Consider the following 21030-nt stretch of genomic DNA (forward strand, 5'->3'; position numbering starts at 1 on the left):
GTCAGCGTCCTTCTCCCCCCTCTGTCTTCCACATGTGCTTTCAGTGTCCTTCTCCCCCCTCTGCTTCCCCATGTCCTTTCAGCGTCCTTCTCCCTCTCTGTCTTCCCCATGGCCTTTCAGCGTCCTTCTCCACCCCTTTGTCTTCCCCATGTGCTTTCAGCATCCTTCTCCCCCCTCTGTCTTCCACAAGTGCTTTCAGAGTCCTTCCCCCCCTGCCCTTCCCATGGCCTTTCAGCGTCCTTCTCCACCCCTTTGTATTCCCCATGTGCTTTCAGCGTCCTTCTCCCTCCTCTGTCTTCAAGTGCTTTCAGAGTCCTTCCCCCCCTCCTCCCGTCTTCCCCATGGCCTTTCAGCGTCCTTCTCCCCACTCCTTCTCTACCGCCCCGGGTGCAGTACAGCCGGCCAGGTCCCCTTACTTTTGTGGCACTTCCCCGACCGACTGACAACTGCCCCGGTCCGACAAACCTCCCTGCCCTTAACTGCGAATCTAAATTACCTTATTACAGCTGCTGTAAGAAGATAATTTAGATTCGCGGCTACAGGGCAGGGAGGATTGTCGGACCGGGGCTGTTGTTGGTCGGTCGGGGAAGTGCCACAAAAGTAAGGGGACCTGGCCGGCTGTGCTGCAACCGGGGCGGGGTGTGGCGGGGCGGACCGCCCCCTCCCTTGGTAGCCACTGGAACCACGAGGCTACTCTCCTCCTTATCTGCACTGCCTGCAGCACAGAGCCAAACGGAAGTCTTCCCGACGTCAGCGCTGACGTCGGAGGGAGGGAGGGCTTTGTTTAAGCCCTCCCTCCCCTCTGACGTCAGCGCTGACGTCGGGAAGACTTCCATTCGGCTCTGTGCTGCAAGCAGAGAAGGTAGGGAGAAGAGCCGCGCGACTGAGTACATCCAGCTTTGTTTAAGCCCTCCCTCCCCTCCGACGTCAGCGCTGACGTCGGGAAGACTTCCGTTCGGCTCTGTGCTGCAAGCAGAGAAGGTAGGGAGAAGAGCCGCGCAACTGAGTACATCCAGCCCCGCAGGAACCCCGCGACCCTCGGAGGCGTCCCCACGGGATCCCCGGGACCCTAGGGGGCGTCCCCACGGGATCCCCGCGACCCTAGGGGGCGTCCCCACGGGATCCCCGTGACCCAAAGGGGGAACCCGCGGGATGCCCGCGGGTCCCGCGGGATTCCCGTCGTCCCCGTTCCCGTGCAGCTCTCTACAGAGGACAAGCGAAGCACACAGCCTTACACATGGAGATTATGGCTCTGCAACTGCTTGATGCACCCTCTTTTTGCTTGGGAGGAGGGGAAGTGGGGGTAATGCACATGGAGGAGGTGGGTGCTTTGCCCTGGGTGGCAAGCAAGCTAGGTATTCCCTGGAAAGACAACAAGGGCCATGCTGGTCTTTATATGCTATCATTCACCATGTTACCATGAAATATGGGAAAAGAAGATAGACCTTTTCAAACACTGGATTGTTTATTTTTGGAATTTTTAGGTATGTTTACTATTTTACAACTGCTCTCCAGAGGAGCCGGATAGTCCCAGCCACAGCTCTCTCTCAGATTGTGTAATCTGCATTAAAGCATATGGTATATTAGCTACCTTTATAGCTGAAGGATCCCTTTGTTTTACTGTCCATGAAGGCATGAGAAGGGAGTTCAGACAAGCTTTGTACACTGCAAGGAAGGCATGGGGCTGGAGATAGGTACTCTGTTCTCAGCCAAACTCCTCCATAGATCTCCAAGTTGGGGAGCTACTGCTAGAAAAGGAAGCAACTGTTGATCTATTTGGACAAAATCCATCTCATTCATTTGGGTTGAGGCCATTAACCAAATCACATACCTTTAGCATCCCATACACTGCAGATCAAACTAAACCAAGTGTTTTTATCTACACATGTACAAATGTTTTTGCTGGTTTACAGCCTGATTGGGTTCCTCTTATAAAGAGATGTAAGGAGGAGCATCAGTCCTGTAGAGAAACCTTTCCTGAATCCAAGGATCCATTTTTGAACGGAGATACCACCAGTGAGCAGGGGATGCAGCACAACAGGACTGTACATAGGAATGTTCCCCCATGCATGCAGAGCCACCAAAGGACATGCACTCCTGTGCAGATAAATGCCCTCTCCCCAAAGTGTTCTCATCTTACAGGATACTAACACGTTCTGTCAACCCCTGCATCTCATTATCCTCCAGATCCTGATCTTCAGGCATCCGAGATGGTGGGACCCTCAGATGGGGTGGATATAGAAGGCCATGGTCCTCAGCAAACTGTGCCCAACGGGCATCATCACTCTCATGTGTGATATAACGCTGCCCAAACTTCCCCTCCAACTCCCGCAAATCCAGCCAGGTCTGATAATCCTAGAATGGGGAGAGAGAGAGAAAGACCTCTGTGTATATGCATGACAATATGCAGAATTTGAAAAGACCCATGAATGTGTGCATAAGAGTAAGACACAGAAACCCAGGACTGAGCAAAACAGAGACCAGGGTGTGCATGCAATAGCAATATAAGAGAGGATAGGTGCACAAAATGGTGAACAAAGTCTTCTTAGTAAGAGAGAAAGGAATCCATGAAAAAGGTACATCACCCAGCTATCCCTTCTGGTCCATACCTGCAACCAGGTGTGGCTGAGAGATTTATCCACACTATAACGCTTCCTCATCTTAACCTGAAGTAGGTTGTTTATCAGATCTATGGCTGTGGAGCAGGGAAAAGCAACCATGTGAGTAACATGAGAGAAAATCCTAGACCTCTCTTGCTCTATTATAGTGCTTACTACTATCCCCACACCCCTTCACTTCATTTACACAAGACCACAAAATAATTTACATTAAAAGAGTTACTACAAGCAACCACAAATGGCTGTGCTTATCTTTTGTAAATTCTTAAATGTGTGTAGAGGATATTTGAGTTCACCACCAATATTCCATCCAGAACTGGAATGGAGAAGGGGCTAGATTCACTAAGCAAATCAATCGTGTACCTTAGCGACCAAATTTCCCTCCAACCCCATTCACTAATGCCTGTAGCGATTCTATCCTGAACCTCCCATGCAAATTAGCAACACCTTTTGCAAAATAGCCAAGCGATTGATTCACTAACAATTGCTTGGCTATTTTGAATCGGGTTTTACTATTAGCAAACCTAACTGCTGCAGACCTGTCGGTAACTGAGTTACCGTCAGGTCTGCAGGTTTTTTGACAGACCTGCCAATCTCTTTATTAATTTTTTTCCATGGCACAGATATTTTGTGTGTGTTACACACGCAAAATATCTGCCCCATAAAAAAAATATTAATAAAAAAGACAGGCAGGCCTGTCAAAAAAATGTACCCCCACCCCACACAAACACGGCCCTCCACGAAGAAAACACGCCCCCCCAAGCAGGAGGGATGCCAACTCCCTCCTGCCATAAGCACTTAAAAAAAAAAGCCACATTGCCGGTGCTGAGGCACGGCAGCCCCCCACCCAGCACGGCCCTCACCTTCCCTCCCCATGACTGGCACGGCACGGCCCTCGCCCCCCTCCCGGCACGGCTCACTCACCCCCGGTACCAAAAAGTTGGGAGCAGGAGGGGTGCTCAGTCCCTCCTGCTCCTAGGACCCTCATCTCCCGGCCCACCCCTGGTTGGGCCTTCTGGCCTGCCTGCACCCACCTCCTTCCCTGTACCTTTAAAATAGTTGGGAGCAGGAGGGGCCCGGTCCCTCCTGCTCCTCGGGACAAGGCTCCCTCCATCTTTAGGAGCAGGTGGGGTGCCCGGACCCTCCTGCTCCTAGGCCAATTTTCAGGAGCAGAAGGAAAGTCCTCCCGCTCCTGCAGCCGCCGCCCAATAGCGGCCTTAGGCCCCACCCTGGCACATCATCTGATGCACAGGGAGGGGCCTAAGGCACTGATTGGCTGAGGCACCTCAGCCAATCAGTGCCTTAGGCCCCTCCCCATGCATCAAATAATGCACCGGGGCGGGGCCTAAGGCTGATATTGGGCGGCAGCCGGAGGAGCAGGAAAAGGAGCAGGAGGACTTTCCTCCTGCTCCTAAAGATTGGTGTATGAGCAGGAGGGTCCGGGCACCCCTCCTGCTCCCAAAGATGGAGGGAGCATTGTCCCAAGGAGCAGGAGGGACCAGGCACCGCTCCTGCTCCCAACCGTTCTAGAGGTACACAGGGTGAGTGGGCCGGGCTGCTTTAAAACCATGGGCTTGCACTGCAGGGCGGCAGAGAGCAGGAGAGTCCAGTGAGCAGGCAAGAGAGATCGGGGCAGAGCAGGGCAGGCAGGAGAGATCAGGGCTGAGCCCTGACAGCAGTGACAGGAGGCTGCTTCTACTGTCAGGGTGTGCGCATGAGCGGGGATCGCTCTCTAGTGATCCTGGATGTGGGTAGGGGGTGTGTTAACGATCGTCCCCCATGTACATATAGGCCTTTAGTGAATTTGTCGGCCTACATGAAAAACGGAAACGGATTGCACACAGATAGGAGAGTTAGTGAATCTAGCCCAAGGATAGGTTGAGAGCCCAGGGAGGACAGTCCTGCCATAAGTAGCCTGGAATAGAATAGAACCTTTAGTGATAGCTGAGAAAAGCTGAAACTTTAAAAGGATCACTTTAAGAAAGCTCTCTCCCTTGGAAAAGAACCTGCGAGTGGGGCGAAATCTTGCTTGGCCATGGTTGAGCACATACATAAATGTGGAATATTGGTGAACTCAAAATATAATTCTCTTGTAAATTCCCAAAATTTGTGTAAAGAAAAGTACAGCCAAATTGTGACTGCTTGTGGTAATCCTTTTTATACAAACATAAGAGTTGCTATACTGGAACAGATCAAAAGGACATCAAGCCTAGTATCCTGTTTCCAACAGTGGTCAATCCAGTTCACAAGTACCTGGCAAGGTCCCAAAGAGTAAAATAGATTTTATGCTGCTTATCCTAGGAATAAGCTGTGGATTTCCCCAAGTCTATCTTAATAAAAGCTTATGGACTTTTATTTCAGGAAGTTACCCAAACCTTTTTTAAACCCTGTAAAACTAACTGCATTTTCTAAATTCTCTGGCAGGGAATTCCAGAGTTTAATTACATGTTGAGTGAAGAAATATTTTCTCCAGTTTGTTTTAAATCTACTACTTATTAACTTCATTGCATGCCCCCTAGTCCTAGTATTTTTTAAAAGGATAAACCAACGATTCACATCTACCATTTCCACTCACTCAAAATTCTAACGCTCTCTTTCATATCTTCCCTGAGCTGTCCTCCCCATGCTGAAGAGCTCTATCTACTTTAGCCTTTCCTCATAGAGAAGTTGTCTCATCCATTTTATCATTTTTATTGCCCTTCTCTATACCTTTTCTAATTCCACTACATCTTTTTTGAGACGTGGTGACTAGAACCACACAAGGTGAGCTGTACCACAGAGTAATACAAGGGCATTAAAACATTCTCATCTTTGTTTTCCTTTCCTGATAATTCCTAACATTCTATTTGCTTTCTTAGTCACCACTGCCACAAACTGAGCTGAGGGTTTCAACATATCCTCAATGATGACAACTAGATCTTTTTCCTAGGCAGTGACTCCTAATGTACAACTTTGCACTTGATCACATTAATCATCATCTGCCATTTTGAAGCCCAGTCTCGCAAAATCCTCCTGCAAATTTTCACAATCCTCTTGCGATTTAAGAACTTTGAACATCTGTTCAACTATAAATCTGAAAATTGTTGTGGGTGTGATGATGAATGTAGCCCCCTACCATGATTAAGCCTGAGTGATGTATATACAATAAGATTTTTTTGAGGGCCCTTTTAAACGAGTACCCACAACATAAATTTCTATTAAGAGGCTTTGGGAAAAGTATTTCTATTGAATGGTGTAGTATTATTTTGTAAAGATGTACATTTATTCTACGACTAGTATTTTAGCCCGTTACATTAACGGGTGCTAGAATATATGTCTGTCTGTCTTTATTTCTGTCTCTCTCTCTCTCCCTCCCGCTGTCTTTCTTTCTGTCTGTCTCTGTCCCTGGCCCCCTTTGTCTGTCTGTCTTTCTGTGTATCTCCCTGCCCCTGTGTTTTTCTTCTTTTCTTTCTGTCTCACTTCCTCCCGCTGTCTGTCTGTCTTTCTATCTATCTGTCTCTCTCTCTGCCTCCTATGCAGCAGCATTTTTCTCCCACCACTTCCCTGTGCAGCAGCCAAAGCAGCATTCCCTCCCCCTCCATTTCCCTCTCCCACAACACTTCTCTGAATTGCATTGAATTTTGACATCATCATCCAGACTGCCAATTTTAAAGACAATAGCAATTGTTTTCAACCTTCCAAACAGATATTAAGCAAAACTCAGCCAGCCTTAAAGAACAGATAACCCAGAGATACCAAGTCACACGCATTTCACTGCCCTCACAACCCAAACAGTTCTCTTCACCTGAATTCAAAGCGCGTGGATTGCTCTGCCCACGGTCTGGTATCTCTTCCTCCCATTCTCCCGAGTCTCACTGTCTGCGGCCCGACTTCTCTCCCTCATTCTCAAACGCCCCAACCCCACGTCTGACCTACAAACCTGTCTCTGAAGTTACCAACACCACCCAAAAGTTTGCTTCTCCAATGTCCCGCTCCCTCTGCCGCAACTTCTTTCTCCTGCCGGAAACAGGAAGTTGTAGCAGAGGGAAAGCTATTCGCCTCAGTGGACAGCCGCAGGGAAGGCTCACCGCCCCAGCTCCGTCCCCGTCTGCAGCCCGGCCTGGGCCTCCCGCGCTTTCTCAGCAGCCCGGCTTGCTCGGTTGGTTGTTTTTTTGGTTTTTTTTACTTGGCCGCTCCGCTTCCTGCATTCGGCTGCTCTCCGCCGACAGCCGCCTGCCTCAAAGCCCTCCTCCCTACCCTACTCCTAGCAGGGCCACTGCGCCTTGAGATTGCCCTGGTCTCGGTGTGACCAGGAAGCCGGGGCAGGCGAGGACGGCCCCTTACCCAGCAGCACTGCTTCTCTCCATCCCCGCCAATGATGTACTAAGCGCGCATGCGCACTCTCGCTGGCACAGCGCGACAGGTCAGATCTCAGGGAACACTGGCGAGAGTGCGCATGCGCGGCTAGCATTTTATTATTATAGATATTTATTTTACCACCTTTTTCACAGATCTTTCCTTTATCTTTTTTGACACTAGTTTTCATCAGCAAGCTATCATTTTATTTTTTTAAATTTGTAGCCTGCACTATCTATAATTCAAGTTGGGGTACAAAATACACACTATAAAATAAAAAATACAATGCATAAAATAAATAAAAATTCAAAACACAAGCAAGAAAAGATGCCATCTTCGTTAAATTCATATCAACTGCCAGAATCAAGAGTGCAATAAAGAACCAAAGGCTTGCTAAAACAAGCAAGCTTTTAAACATTTTCTAAAGACCACAAAACTCTTAATACTTCTCATAGATATTAACAGAATTCTAGTTTATGGCTGCAAAATTAAAAAAAAAAACAACCAAAACAAAACTTAAAGGAGTTGCAAATCTCAAAAGACTAGTACATATGTTAGTTTGCTGCCAGAACTACTGGATCATTGATAGAAAGATTAGGTTCTTACCTCGATTATCTTCTTTCTTATAGATGTGTCTAGTAATCCTGAATGCCAGGATTATGCCTCTGAACCCGCAAGTTGCTTGCATAATGCTGTCAATCATTTTTTAACTCCATCTCCTTCCCAAGGAGCTGCTCCTGCCCCCTCAATGTGTACAAAAGCAATCAAGTAGTACTGTAAATGACAGACATAACTAGGAAGGGGGTAGAAAATCCCCAACATTACAATTCTGTTCTGCTCTGTAACAATGAGGACAGATACCAAAACTAAGTGCAACCAGCACTAGTACTATATTGTATAGAGTTTGTAGCTACTCACATGTCCTGCTATCAAGTAGAGACTCGTTTCCGTGCCCGATCTGTGCAGGCCCGACCAATTCACCAAACAATAAAATTTAAATGAGGATGATCAGAGGAGTGTCCCCTCCGACCGCACGGATCGCTAGTGTACGATCCTGACGCATGCGCAAACTATCTGCTTTCCCTGTAGATGGTCTACGCATGCGTTCGGTGTTCGTTTTTGCGGGGGGGGGGGGGGAGGGTTGTTTTCTTGTTACTGGCCCCGACTCTCCTGCTCTGGAAGGGCGATTCCTGGCATTTAAAGCAGGCAATGTTTGACTCTTCTGCTCTCTGCCACCCTTCCTCGCAGTGCAGCCCCACTTTAAAACCACAGGCTCGCACTGCGGGGAAGGGCGGCAGAGAGCAGGAGAGTTGGGGCGGCAAGAGCAAGGCTCAACAGGAGGAGGGCAGGAGCAGGGCTCGGCTGGAAGGGGTGTTGGTGTGGAAAATTTGACTGGAAAGAGCAGAGTGGCAGAGATGGGGCTAACTCTGTCTGAACTCTGGCCAAATTGGGAGGGCTAAAGGAAGGAAAGCCCACACAATAAAGTCTGTGTCCCTGTATGAGAGCATAAACCTACCAGCAGTGAAGACTCTGTCCCTATGGGCCAGGTAATTATTGACTCTCCTGCTCTCTGTTGCCCTTCTCCGCAGTGCAGCCCCGCTTTAAAACCACGGGCTTGCACTGTGGGAAAGGGCAGCAGGAGAGTCAGGGCGGCAAGAGCAGGGCTCGGCTGGAAGGGGCGTTTGTGTGGGAAATTCAGCTGGAAAGAGCAGAGCAGCAGAGATGGGCTGCAGGGCTCGGATTTCAGGCCCAAGGACAGTCGGAAAGGATGCTTGTGACTGGTCCCCAGCAGTCGCTTTTTGTGTTGATCGGCCAGCCAAGTCAGTTTCAAAAATTTCTTTAATGAATCGCGTCCCTGCCTACTTTGCATGCCGTTCCCCTCATTTGCATGCACGGATCAGAATCAGATCGGCACAGAGGTAAGTGAATTGGGCTAGAGTAAAATTGGGTGGCAAACCGATCTGTACACGATTGGTTTGCTTAGTGAATCTAACCTTAGACCAGACCTTACTTTCTTTTGTGTTGTGTTTGTTTGATTTTTTTTGGCTTATCGGAGACACAGAGAAGTCTCCAAATTCAAACTAATCCCAAGGCAGGAGGTAGATAAAGCCCACTTACAGGGCAGGGCTTCAGGACTACTAGACTCATTTACAAAAAAGACCTAATTTCTTTCTAGTGCAATATATCTAATCTAATATTTTTGCAACGTCAGAGGGAAGGCTTCCAGATGAGGCACAGGACGTGCAAGGTGCAATTAGTACTATTATGGGGGCGTGGTCTGGGGTGGAGATTGGGTAGAGATGGGCGGGGTCTGGCCCACGACATAGCCCAGTGTTTTCCACCGCCAGTCCACGGACCGATGCCGGTCCACAAAATAATTATTTTATTTCTGCCGGTCCATAGGTGTAAAAAGTTTGAAAAACACTGTCCTAGAGGACTCAAGGGAGGCTGAAACCAAGGCTCTGGCCCCTCCCCCACAAACTCTGCCACAAGTGGAACATAGTCTCTCCTCAGCTGCAAACCTGGATACAGGGGTAGGAAGGCCTGAGGGGGTCCACTCCTAACAAGTTTAAATAAAATCAAGGGGTTTTGAGGCCAATGGAAGCATTACAAAAAAAGATTGCTTAAAATCAAGATGGCCACCATCAGCAAAATCATGCCAAAACGGCCCTTGGGGACTCCCCTGAAGCACAATAAAATGCAGGGAAAGGGGTTTGAGAAGTGGGAGACCTTGGCTCTTGCTGCAGAAACCTTTAAATTTCATTTTCAGAGACCCCCCTCATTTTCCTCATAGGCTATTAATAGTCTTACTCATTGTGCATGTGCCTGCCTATTTCAGCTTAGGAGCGCAGCTGGGATAAATGGAGAACTACTCTGTCTCACAGGTTCGCCGGATGAAGTTGGTCTTTGAGCTGCCAGTCAGACCAATGTTGGACCGAGACTTGAACCATCCGCCACAGAGGGGAAGAGGACCACACAGCGGGCCCACTATTAAGCTTGGTCAAAACAAGGATGGAGCCAAATGGCCTGCATTCAAGCTCCTGATAAATTAGGAATGTGAGCAGCTACGCAGGGGGATGGCCTATGAGCTCCAAAAAATACAAAAGCAGGCTGGTTAGCTGGGTGTCCCCGAGGGCTAATCCTGCTAGCTGCAGACTTCCACAACAAGGGTCTGCGTCTTCTCCCAGGCAGAGGTCCCAACAATTGGGAGCCTCTGGTCACTAAGCCTCCAACTGAACACTAAGAAAAAAATATCCAAAAACAAAACAAAACACAGAGCAGAGCAAAAACACTTCTGAGCAACTTGCAGAAAAAACTGGGGATGGCCTTGAGCAGCTGCCTGGGAAGGAGGCAGAATTCAAAGATGATTGTCAGCATTCTGCAAGCAACTTATGGGTTCAGATGTATAACTCTAGCGCTCAGGACTAGTAGAAGTCGATTTAAAAAATAATCATACAACAAAAGTTTATAGTTAAATCCTCATGTCATAAGACACCCATCCAGCTCTCATTAGGAACTTCTCACATACATTCTTTTTACTCCTTTCCATCCACTTGGTGCTTCCATCCAGTTATCTACCTCTCTCCACCTACATGCATCTCTATAATCTCACCTCCAGCAGAGATCTGCTTCCAGGGATTGGCAGGGTACATGAAGGCCGCATTCTGGATCTGCTCATTGACATCTTCATCCTCATTGAAGGGAAAGGTCCCACTTAGGCTGACATACATGATAACACCCACAGACCACATGTCCAATGAGCGATTGTATCCCTGGTTCAGCAGCACCTCAGGTGCAAGGTATGCAGGAGTCCCAACCACCGATCGTCGGAATGATTTTTCACCAATGATCCGAGCAAAGCCAAAATCACAAAGCTTCACCTGGACAGAGAAAGGGGGGATTAGAAGGAGGACAGGATTACAAAGGAGAGAACTTGAGAGCTTCATGTTCAGGAAAAAAATTCTTAGCGAAATTTATACATGTGATGCAGGCTTTACAGTTTCTTCTGCTCACTGTTGTGGGAGATGTTTTATTTTCTTTTTCAAATATATTTTATTAGAAATTTTCACGAACAGTAAACAGGTCAAGCAACAATACCACATAATCAAAATATACATCAGAATATCCAAAAAAACAGAACTGTTACCATAAAAACAGCAATTAGAAACAGGACAATTGCAGTACAAAACCCACAGAGATGTTTTATTTTTGATGAAAAAAAATGCCTCTCTCCTTTCTTGGTATTTTGCATAGTACAGGAAGCGATGCATTTTTATTTCAACGCTTCCTGTGTAATACTGCATGCAGAGTCTGGCATTTTAGTGCTTCTAGCTCTGTATTTTTTCTATTCCAGTCACTTATTCTGTGTTTGGTAAGGATCTGTCTGTATAGCTGAGGTGATGTTTTCTGCTAGCATGTACTATATGATAAAGACTCTAAAGAAGTCCATCTTGTTTCCAACTTCCACCTCCCAGCAGGTAGTGTAATGGTGTTCTATTTATTTAAAAGGCTTATAGCCCACCTAAACCTAAGTGGGATCCAAAAATACAAAATGAAAAGCACAGCAGACAAAAAATACTAGACAGTATAATACTACATTACATCACATTAGTGATTTCTATTCTGCCATTACTTTGCGGTTCAAGGTGGATTACAAAAGGAGTTATCTGGTCATTTCCAGAGCAATTGAAGAGTGGAGTGAGTTGCTTCAGAGAATTGTGGTGCTAGTTTGTCTTCAAGGATTTCTTGAATAATATCTACTCATCCTGTATCTACTTCATTCCTTTAGTTATTGCTTCTCACTCACCTAAACAAAAAAACTTCTACAAATAGAAATCTAATCTAATCCAAGATTTGTGAATCACACTAATACCAAATAGTTCAAGGCGAGTTACATCAAAAGAAACCATAAACAAACTATGGGAAATACAAAAGTCAGTTTAAGCACATTAAATCATGCTAAAAATAAGTTTAAACAGGATCATATAAAAAGGTTTTTATCTTTTTATGATGTTTTTGAAAGCTTTTTAAAAATCTCTGTGCATCATTGATCAGTCTTAATTGTCCAACCAGATTGTTCCAAACACTCATTCCTACCACTGAAATGGCCATGACTCTGGTATTCGCATATTTTACCTGCTGCATCCTATCCTCAGAAAGGCACAATGCTACCTCAGATCTCAATGATCGACATGGATGATACATCGTCATAACATGTGACAAGTACCAAGGCTGGTGTAATATTTGCACTGTTGTATTTTAGTAGAATTGGTGCTGTTCGAGTCTCAGCAATGCTGCTTAGATATGGCATGTTTGCTATGTAGGTGCAAGGTGTGTATTTTGCAGCATTTTGTATTGCATCAATCACACTGTGCCACTAGTATGTTACTTTTATTGAGCTTTACCTGATCAGAAGAGACATGGGCAGAAAAGACCCATAAGATTTGCCACTGCTGGGTCAGACCAGTGGTCTATCGTGCCCAGCAGTGCATTCACGTGGCAGCCCTTAGGTCAAAGACCAGTGCCCTATTTGAGTCTAGCCTTATTTGCGTATGTTCTGTTCCAGTAGGAACTTATCTAACTTTGTCTTGAATCCCTGAAGGGTGCTTTCCCCTATAACAGCCTCCGGAAGAGCATTCCAGATTTCTAGCACTCTCTGGGTGAAGAAGAACTTTCTTACGTTTGTACGGAATCTTTTCACTTCCAACTTTAGCAAGTGTCCTCTTGTTCTCTTCACCTTGGATAGGGTGAACAATCTCTCTTTCTCTACTAAGTCAATTCCCTTCAATATCTTGAATGTTTCGATCATGTCCCCTCTCAGTCTTCTCTTTTCAAGGGAGACGAGGCCCAGTTTCTCTAGCCTCTTGTTGTACGGCAACTCCCCCAGTCTTTTAACCATTTTTGTCGCTCTTCTCTGGATCCTTTCGAGTAGTACTATGTCCTTTTTAATGTATAGCGACCAGTGTTGAACACAGTATTCCAGGTGGGGGCGTACCATGGCCCAGTACAGTGGCATGATAACCTTTTCCGATCTGTTCATAATCCTCTTCTTAATCATGCCTAGCATTCTGTTCGCCCTTTTTGCCATCGCTGCCGCGCATTGTGCGGACGGTTTCATTGACTTGTCTACAAGTACTCCCAAGTCTCTTTCCTGGGGGCTCTCTCCGAGTATAGCACCGGACATCCTGTATTCGTGGATATGATTTTTGTTACCGACATGCATCACCTTGCACTTATCCACATTGAACCTCATTTGCCATTTCGCAGCCCATTCCTCAAGCATAGTTATGTCTCTTTGTAGGTCTTCACAATCCTTCTGTGTCCTCGCTACTCTGAATAACTTTGTATCATCCGCAAATTTAATCACCTCGCTCGTCGTGCCAATTTCTAAGTCGTTTATAAATATTTTGAAGAGCACAGGCCCGATCCCTGCGGCACTCCATTCATGACGCTTTTCCAGTCCGAGTATTGTCCATTCACCCCCACTCTCTGTTTCCTATCCGCCAACCAGTTTTTAATCCACGTGAGTATATCATCCTCGATTCCATGGTTCAAAATTTTTCAAAGTAGACATTCATGTGGAACCTTGTCAAACGCCTTCTGAAAATCTAGATATACGATGACACCCCTCCTTATTGAGCAAAACAAAGTAAACGGAATAACGACCTAGGCCCATCTTGGGAAGCAGAACTGGCACTATAGCTTTGAGGTTAACTTCTGCAGGATTGGGTGAACAGCCCTTGCCTGACATGGGGAGCAGGTGGCGGCATCCAACAGAGGTCGAGTGAACTTCAAGGCGTATCCATTGTAAAATCGTATCCAGTATCCACTGGTTATTTGGGTCCATCTCTGATAGAAATCCCTTAGCCTCGCTCAGACAGGAACCATGGACCTGCACACCTTCTTTGGGAAGAATGAGGGGCAGCGGAGAAGACCGTATTGAAATCCTGACCTCTTCGATCTCCCCAAAGATACTGGCCTCTAGCGGCTGCACCAACTCTACCAAGCCTATAATGTTGAGACTCATGGAAATAGCCCCTATCTGATCCACCACTAACAACCAACCTTTATCTTCTGGCAACCTAGGGACCTTGGACTTAGACTCCACACCAGCTTTGCCAAGTCTTCACCAAACAATAATGACCATTTGAAAGGAAACTGACTGAGCTTTGACTTAGATGCCACATCTGAAGACCAACCCCAAAGCCACAACAACCTCCGGGCTGCAATACTAAGTGCCATGCTCTTGGCTGAAGAACGTAACAAATCTTACATGGCATCCAAAAGGAAGTAAGTTACATTACATTAGGGACTTCTATTCCGCTTATACCTTGCAGTTCAAGGCGGATTACAAAAGAGCTAACTGGACATTTCCAGTGAAGTTACAACAGTTTTGGGGTTTTGTTTTTGGTTACAAGGGAGGAGAGGTACCTGGATTAATTCTGGAAGAACTTGCAAATTGGATATTAAATTGAATGTACGTTACTGTGTGATATAACAAATAGATTACAGTTAGTTCCCATCTCAGTGTTCTCCCCAGAAATTTTTTCCAGCTGGGTGTCATGAAAAAATAGCCGGGTGGGGCGGGACGGGGAAATTTGGTGGTGGGGAAAATTAAGGTCTCCTTTTACTAAGCTGCAAAAGCGTTTTTAGCGCGTGCAGAATTGCCGCGCTACACAGCTAGAACTAACACCAGCAATTCTGTGTGAGTTAAGCGCGCGGTAAAACCGCTATCACAGCTTAGTAAAAGGAGCCCTAAATGTGTACTATTTGTATTAGTTAATTATTATTAGTTATTTTCCAATGCTCAATATGACTGCCTTTCTTAAGGTTTGACACTTGTTCCATAATATTTTTATTAAATTTAAGAAGTATCCAATTCTAGAAGGGAGTAATTAGATATTTGCCCTCTTTCAAATGGTATAGAGCAGCGTCTCTCAAACTTTTTAAACTCTAGCACACTAAACGGAGCAAATGTTTTTTGTGGCACACTAAATGCAGCAAATGTTTTTCATGGCTGGAAAAAATTTCTGGGGAGAACACTGTTGCCATTAGTTTTCAAGGTACAATCACGCCAAAGAATGATGCTTATCTGGGCAGTTGTATAGTAAAAAGAATGGATTAAGTTAACATGAGAAATGAAATTGTCATGAATCAGAGGGATACATACCCTGTAGGTCCTAAAAGCAGGCTTGTGGATTAGATATAAACTATGAAGACAGTGGCATACCTAGCATATGTGATACCCGAGGCCCATCATTTTTTTGACACCCCTCCCCATCTGTATGAAAAACATGATTTTTAATAAAAATCCACACATCACACAAGAGTGTACCTAGGAAAAGGCAGCATCTTACTTACTGCAGTGAGCAGTACATCAATACACCCATTGTAAAACTAAACAAGCCAGACTAGTACAGATCAATCCTACACAGTCAATCCTAACTGAAAACCATGTCTTTCGAACACACAGAACGTAGAAAACACCTTCGCCTAGTATGGAATATGTAATCACAAACTAGCCCCTCTCCCTTTTACAAAACTGTAGTGTGGTTTTTAGCCATGGTGGTAACAGCTCAGACTCTCTAATTCTGAGCAATTACCACCATGGCCGGTGCTAAAAAAACAAACAAACGAACTCTACAGTTTTGTAAAAAGGGGGGATAAAATAGAAAAACGTAGACAAAGGTTAAATTGAACCACCAAGAAGCTGGACTCTGCATACAATGCAACACCACAGAAACAGTGATGCATCTCCCCTAAAGCAAAAAAATAAATAAATATAATTTTTTTCTACATTGTCTTCTCTGGTTTCTGCTTTCCTCATAGTCTTGTCACGCTCTTCCTTTCATTCACTGTCTACCCTCTCTCTGCCCCTTCTATATGGCATCTCCCTTCACCCCTATTAGTCTGGCATCCATCTTCTTCCCTTCCCTCCTCCAATGGTCTGGCATCTCTCTCCTCTTCTTCCCTTCCCTCTCTCACACCACCATGGTCTGACATTTCACTCTCTCCTCTCCCTTCCCCCCACTTCCATCAGCATCTGCCCCCTTTCTCTCCCTCCACCACCCTTCTATGCTCCTCTCTCCCTCCAAACCAGCAAGGTCCCTTGATGACTGCTTCTGTTGCCTCTGCCTCTGGAAGATGTAAGTGACGTTGGAGAGGGTGGGCCGGCAGACGCAGGGAGTTGCGGCAAGGTTCCACAATGACTGCAGCTGTCGGTCCACCCCTTCCGACATCACTTACGTCTTCCGGAGGCAGAGGCGGCAAATGCAGTCATCGCAGGACCTTCCTGCACTTCAGTGCGGCTGCCGACTCTGCCTCGGAATAAGTACGACAGCTGCGCTGAGGTGCAGGTTCCATTTAGAGCAGCTCGAAAGGTTCTGGATCCAGCCGGCTGTGTACCCCCCTAGAGCTGGCACCCGGGGCGGTCTGCCACTGTATGAGGGGACAAAAAAATAATAAAAAGAATGGATAAATTGACCGATTTAGACATGTCATACAATTATAACCACAAAATTATGTCATAAAATGTAATTCTAAACTCAAAAGACTCCAGACGAAAAGCAGACTACAGAAAGGAAACCAGAAAAGACCAAACCCATAGTACTAAGATTCAAAAGCTAAAATCGGACATGTCCATTGTGAAGAGACATGTGGATCACTGCTAATTATAACGAGTGAGTCTTTAAAATATGAAACAGTAACAGATAGCCAGACATGATGGATGGAAGTGATAAATACTGGAGCCAAAACCAGAGCACCATGATGAAACTTGAATGGAAATATGGATACCTCTTTATACTTTTGAGTAAAATTACAATGTGAACATATCATAGAAAAGAATAAATAATGTGTAAACTAAAAACCAAGAACATATTGTAACACTGAACTCAGAATTAATGAAATAACATGCTAAAAGAACTTAACCCCCCCCCCCCCCCAAAAGAGGGCATATACATACTTAAAATGATGGCTGGTTACAAACAGTATGCCTAGACTATATAGACCTAAACAGGGCAAAAGTAAACGTATGGGAAATGAACAGCTGATAATACAGAGTGTATCTTGAAAACATAAGCCGATAGCTCAAAGTCAAGCCGACCGGGTAGATGAAAAGTGAAACCTGGGAAAGATCTAAATTATTGTTCAAATGAGCTTCTATTAAAACCAAAGAATAAAACCACAGCACTCGGGAAAGTAAAAAAGGGAGAGTAAAATGGACTTACCGAAAAGTTCTCTGCACTGATGAGAAACTCATAAGCAGAATAAATGTAAACACGTGACAGTGGGGCTATGATATTTGATCCGTTGAAAGAGGCGCCAAAAAAGTGTCAGCAGTGGATTGGATGCACACTGATAGGGGAAGGGCATCGGGCTGTTAAAAAAGGCTGATTTAATAAATAAATGAAAATACTGGTAAAAAACTAAATAAAAAACCAAAACAATGATAAAATGTCGAACCTGACTGCAAGTGATAGTAAAAGTAGCATAAGGCACCCGTAGTACTGTTAGTGCCAGAGCTGCTTAGAATAAAGAACCGTGCTGTACATGAGGAGAAAAAAAAGAAAGAATGAGGTGATAAGATGTAAAGTGCTGGCCCCTAACTGCACCACTTGATAAAACTAAGGAGCAATGTTCTAGAGCAGGAGTGCCCATACTTTTTTGGGCTTGCGAGCTACTTTTAAAATGACCAAGTCAACATGATCTACCAACAATAAAATTTAAAAAACCCCCACAAAGCACACTTTACGCATAGAAAATGTTAATTATCATTCCTATTCTGGAGTTTTTTCAGAGGTCAAAGCAGATGACTCTATGCACTGTCACCTCAGTAACAACCATATAAAAATAGACAAATACCCCCCTCCCTTTTTACTAAACCACGATAGGAGATTTTAGCACAGGGAGCTGCGCTGAATACCCAGCGCTGCTCTCGACGCTCATAGGCTCCCTGCGCCAAAAACCGCTATTGCGGTTTAGTAAAAGGGGACCATAGTGTAAAATATAGAGCGCAGATATAAATTCAGACACATTTTTATCACTAAATCATTTTTCCTACCTTGTTGTCTGGTGATTTCATGCGTCTCTGGTTGCACTTTCTTCTTCTGACTGTGCATCCAATCTTTATTCCCTTCTTTCAGCCTGTATGCTTCCTCTCCTCCAGACCTCATTCCCTCCCCCAACTTTTTCTTCCTCTCTCCCTGCCCTTTCTTTCTCCCTGCCTCCCTTTCTTTTTTTCTCTCTTCATGCCCCCTTTCTATTTTTCTGTTTCCCTTCTTTCCTTCTGTCTCCCTGTCTGCCCTCTTTCTTTCTTTCTCCCTGCCCTCCCCCAAGCCACTGCCGCCATCGGATAACAGGCCCCAAAGCTGCCAACACCCCAAGCTCTCCCTGCGTCGGGCCAACCAGCATTCCTCTCCCCTTCAATTCTGCCATCGGAGAGGAAGTTCCGGCCCAGCCAGGCAGCGATTGGCTGGCTAGAACTTCCTCTCTGACGGCAGAATTGACATCGGGGAGAGAAAGGCTGATCGGTCCAAGATCGCGATTGACCTATTGGGCACCCCTGTTCTAGAGAAATGCTGTCGGGTCCTGCCTTTGCAGAAACAGAAAGTAGGCAGGACCCGGCAGCAAGAACAGCAAATTGTAAGCTTCACAGACCTGTCTCCCGCCTTAGCCCATAGCGAACGCATGCTCCGGGGCTCTAACATGTGCATGCCGGCTTCCCTTCTCTTCTCTTCCCCCCCGGACATAACTTCCGGTTTTGGAGGGAAGAGAAGGGAAGCCGGCATGCACACGTTAGAGCCCCGGAGCATAAGTTCGCTACGGGCTAAGGTATGGAATATCCAAGCCGGTTTGTTTGTTTTTAATGTTGAGCAGCAGCGGCGGCAGCAGAATTCACGATCTGATGATAGCTGGGCGGAGCGCCCGGCTAAAAGGCCCTAGGGAGAACACTGCCATCTCAATCTTCGCAACCTCTTGATCCACCAAAGATCAATCATTGACCTCTCTATCCAACACATGCTGAGCCCAAAGGAAACAGGCCACGGCCTCCTCCTTAAAACTCAGTTTCACGAGATTCTAGCCTATGATCCTGGGGATCTTGCAGAGTGGAACCACCATCCATAAGCACCATATTCTTTTTTCGCAACTACCAAAATCATCACATCAACAGGCAAACACAAGGATTCGGTCAAGATCAAGGATGGGATACAGGTGAGCCACCAATGGAGCTATGCGGAAAGGAGTGTCCAGACCCTTCCACTGCGCCTGAATCACATCTCCGATGTCCTGATGCAAAGGAAAGGTCTTGTAAGCTTTCCAGATACACTTGAGCAACACATCCGTGACATGGTGAGACTCCTTTACTCCTCCTCAAAACACAAGACAGCAGAAACATGATCAATCAATTCCTGGAGTTCATTATGGTAAAAATCCTGGACATAGAGGAGTCCTCCCCTAGTGAGAGATCTTCCATCCATCCTTCTGCTAAACTGTGATCCCCATGACGCAATGGGTCCTCAACAGGCCAATCATTTTCCTTATCAGAGAGAACGATATCATCCTCGGGCAAGCCTTCCTCCTCCCAAACTAATGGTATGGTCAATGAAGATGCTGAATCTGCCAGACCTGAACTTGGGCTCACCTGTTCCTCATGCCCTGCCAACCTGTGCATGTAGAAAGGCCCTGTACATGGCTAATATTAAATCCAGGGAGAAGTCTCCCGCAGCTCTGGCGAACTGAGCCCCAGTCCCCAGCTTGAGACCAGGCTAGGCTGTGGGTTCAAGATGCAGAGATTGATCAGTGCCTGAAGTAACTGCCACCATTGAAACAATGGCAGCAGTTCCCACAAAAACTAGAGCTGGCACCAAAGAAAATTCAGAAGAACTCATGTCTGGAACTGAACCCCCATGAGCTGAGATCTCCAATTGCTTCAGCTCCATTTCTGACTTCAATATGCTCCCAGCATGAGCACAATACTTACAGGCGCTGGCTGCATAAATTCCCTAGCAGGAGCATGCCGTCCACTTAAGGTGCTCCCCTCTCACAGTCCCCTCTCACAGTCCAAACCAAAACAAAAAACAAAACACACACAAAACAAACACACACCTCAGAGAAAAAGGCTGCAGAAAACAGAAATGCAACACAAAAGATGCTCGACTCTGCCTGGGAAGTTTTTTGTTTTTTTTTACTTAACCAAACCAAATAAATAAAAAACAGACCCCTCTATGGGAGAAAAAGAAAAAAACACAAACAACCATCTCCCTTCCTGAAAATGCCTAGCTCTAACACTGAGAAGGCACGGACTTACCACATCCACCTGCTAGAGAATGAGAATAGATCAACTCTAAGGGGGATGGCACAGCCTAATTATAGCTAACTTAGAAGTCAGGAATTCTGTGTAGAGGTCCTGCTGGTAGAGGTGCATAGTCTATGCCGGTCTGGAGGGATGCTATAGAAAAAAACATATTATGCAAACATATTACAAATCTCTCTGTGATGGAGACCTTCCAGAGAGTTTTTGCTCTTATCAGAAATTGCCTAATTTCCAGTAAAGCATATTTCTCCCTGACCAACATTCCTAAGAGGAATGTCTTGAGATTCCAATCCAGTGCAATCACTACTCATTTTCTAGATTACTCCTTAATGTTTGTTTCCAATAAATCTCAATTTTAAAAGACTCCCACCAGATGTGAACTATATAGCTCCAAATCCATACTTATGCTAGCAATCACACTTGACACTTTGAAATATATAAAAATAATGAAATCTTAAACATTTCTTCATAATACACATTAATAAATTTTTAATTTAAATCTGAGAAAAGACAGATTACAGAGATCCACCTCTATCCAGGAAGATGGAAACTGGGAAGGCAGTGACTGCTGCAGGGAGGGGGCAGCTGTGTCTGTAAACCTTACCCTCCAGAGCTTTCCCACCAACAATGGAAACAGAATAATTTCCTCCCTCTTACCCTTAGAGCTCTCCTTGCTGTCTCACACAGACGGCCTTCCTCCCTCTCTTTTCTCTGTCCCACCCTGAAAGAGGACTTCCTCCCTCCCGATTCACCTGTTCTCTC

General features: G+C 45.7%; 1 protein-coding gene across 3 annotated transcripts in view; it reads right to left on the reverse strand.

Moving 5' to 3' along the window:
• Positions 1 to 1290: 1290 nt before the first annotated feature.
• Positions 1291 to 21030, reverse strand: part of PRKD2 (protein kinase D2) — a 124786-nt gene continuing 105046 nt past the window's right edge. For all 3 annotated transcript variants that reach the window (XM_033955879.1, XM_033955878.1, XM_033955877.1), the window contains exons 16-18: positions 10567 to 10834; positions 2610 to 2695; positions 1291 to 2355 (exon numbers count right to left, since the gene is read on the reverse strand). In XM_033955879.1, the coding sequence (XP_033811770.1) occupies positions 2137 to 2355; positions 2610 to 2695; positions 10567 to 10834 (573 nt within the window). In that variant the 3' untranslated portion in view covers positions 1291 to 2136. The remainder of the gene's footprint in view (positions 2356 to 2609; positions 2696 to 10566; positions 10835 to 21030) is intronic.

This window comes from Geotrypetes seraphini, chromosome 8 (genome assembly GCF_902459505.1).
Source record: "Geotrypetes seraphini chromosome 8, aGeoSer1.1, whole genome shotgun sequence".
Taxonomy (NCBI): Eukaryota; Metazoa; Chordata; class Amphibia; order Gymnophiona; family Dermophiidae; genus Geotrypetes; species Geotrypetes seraphini.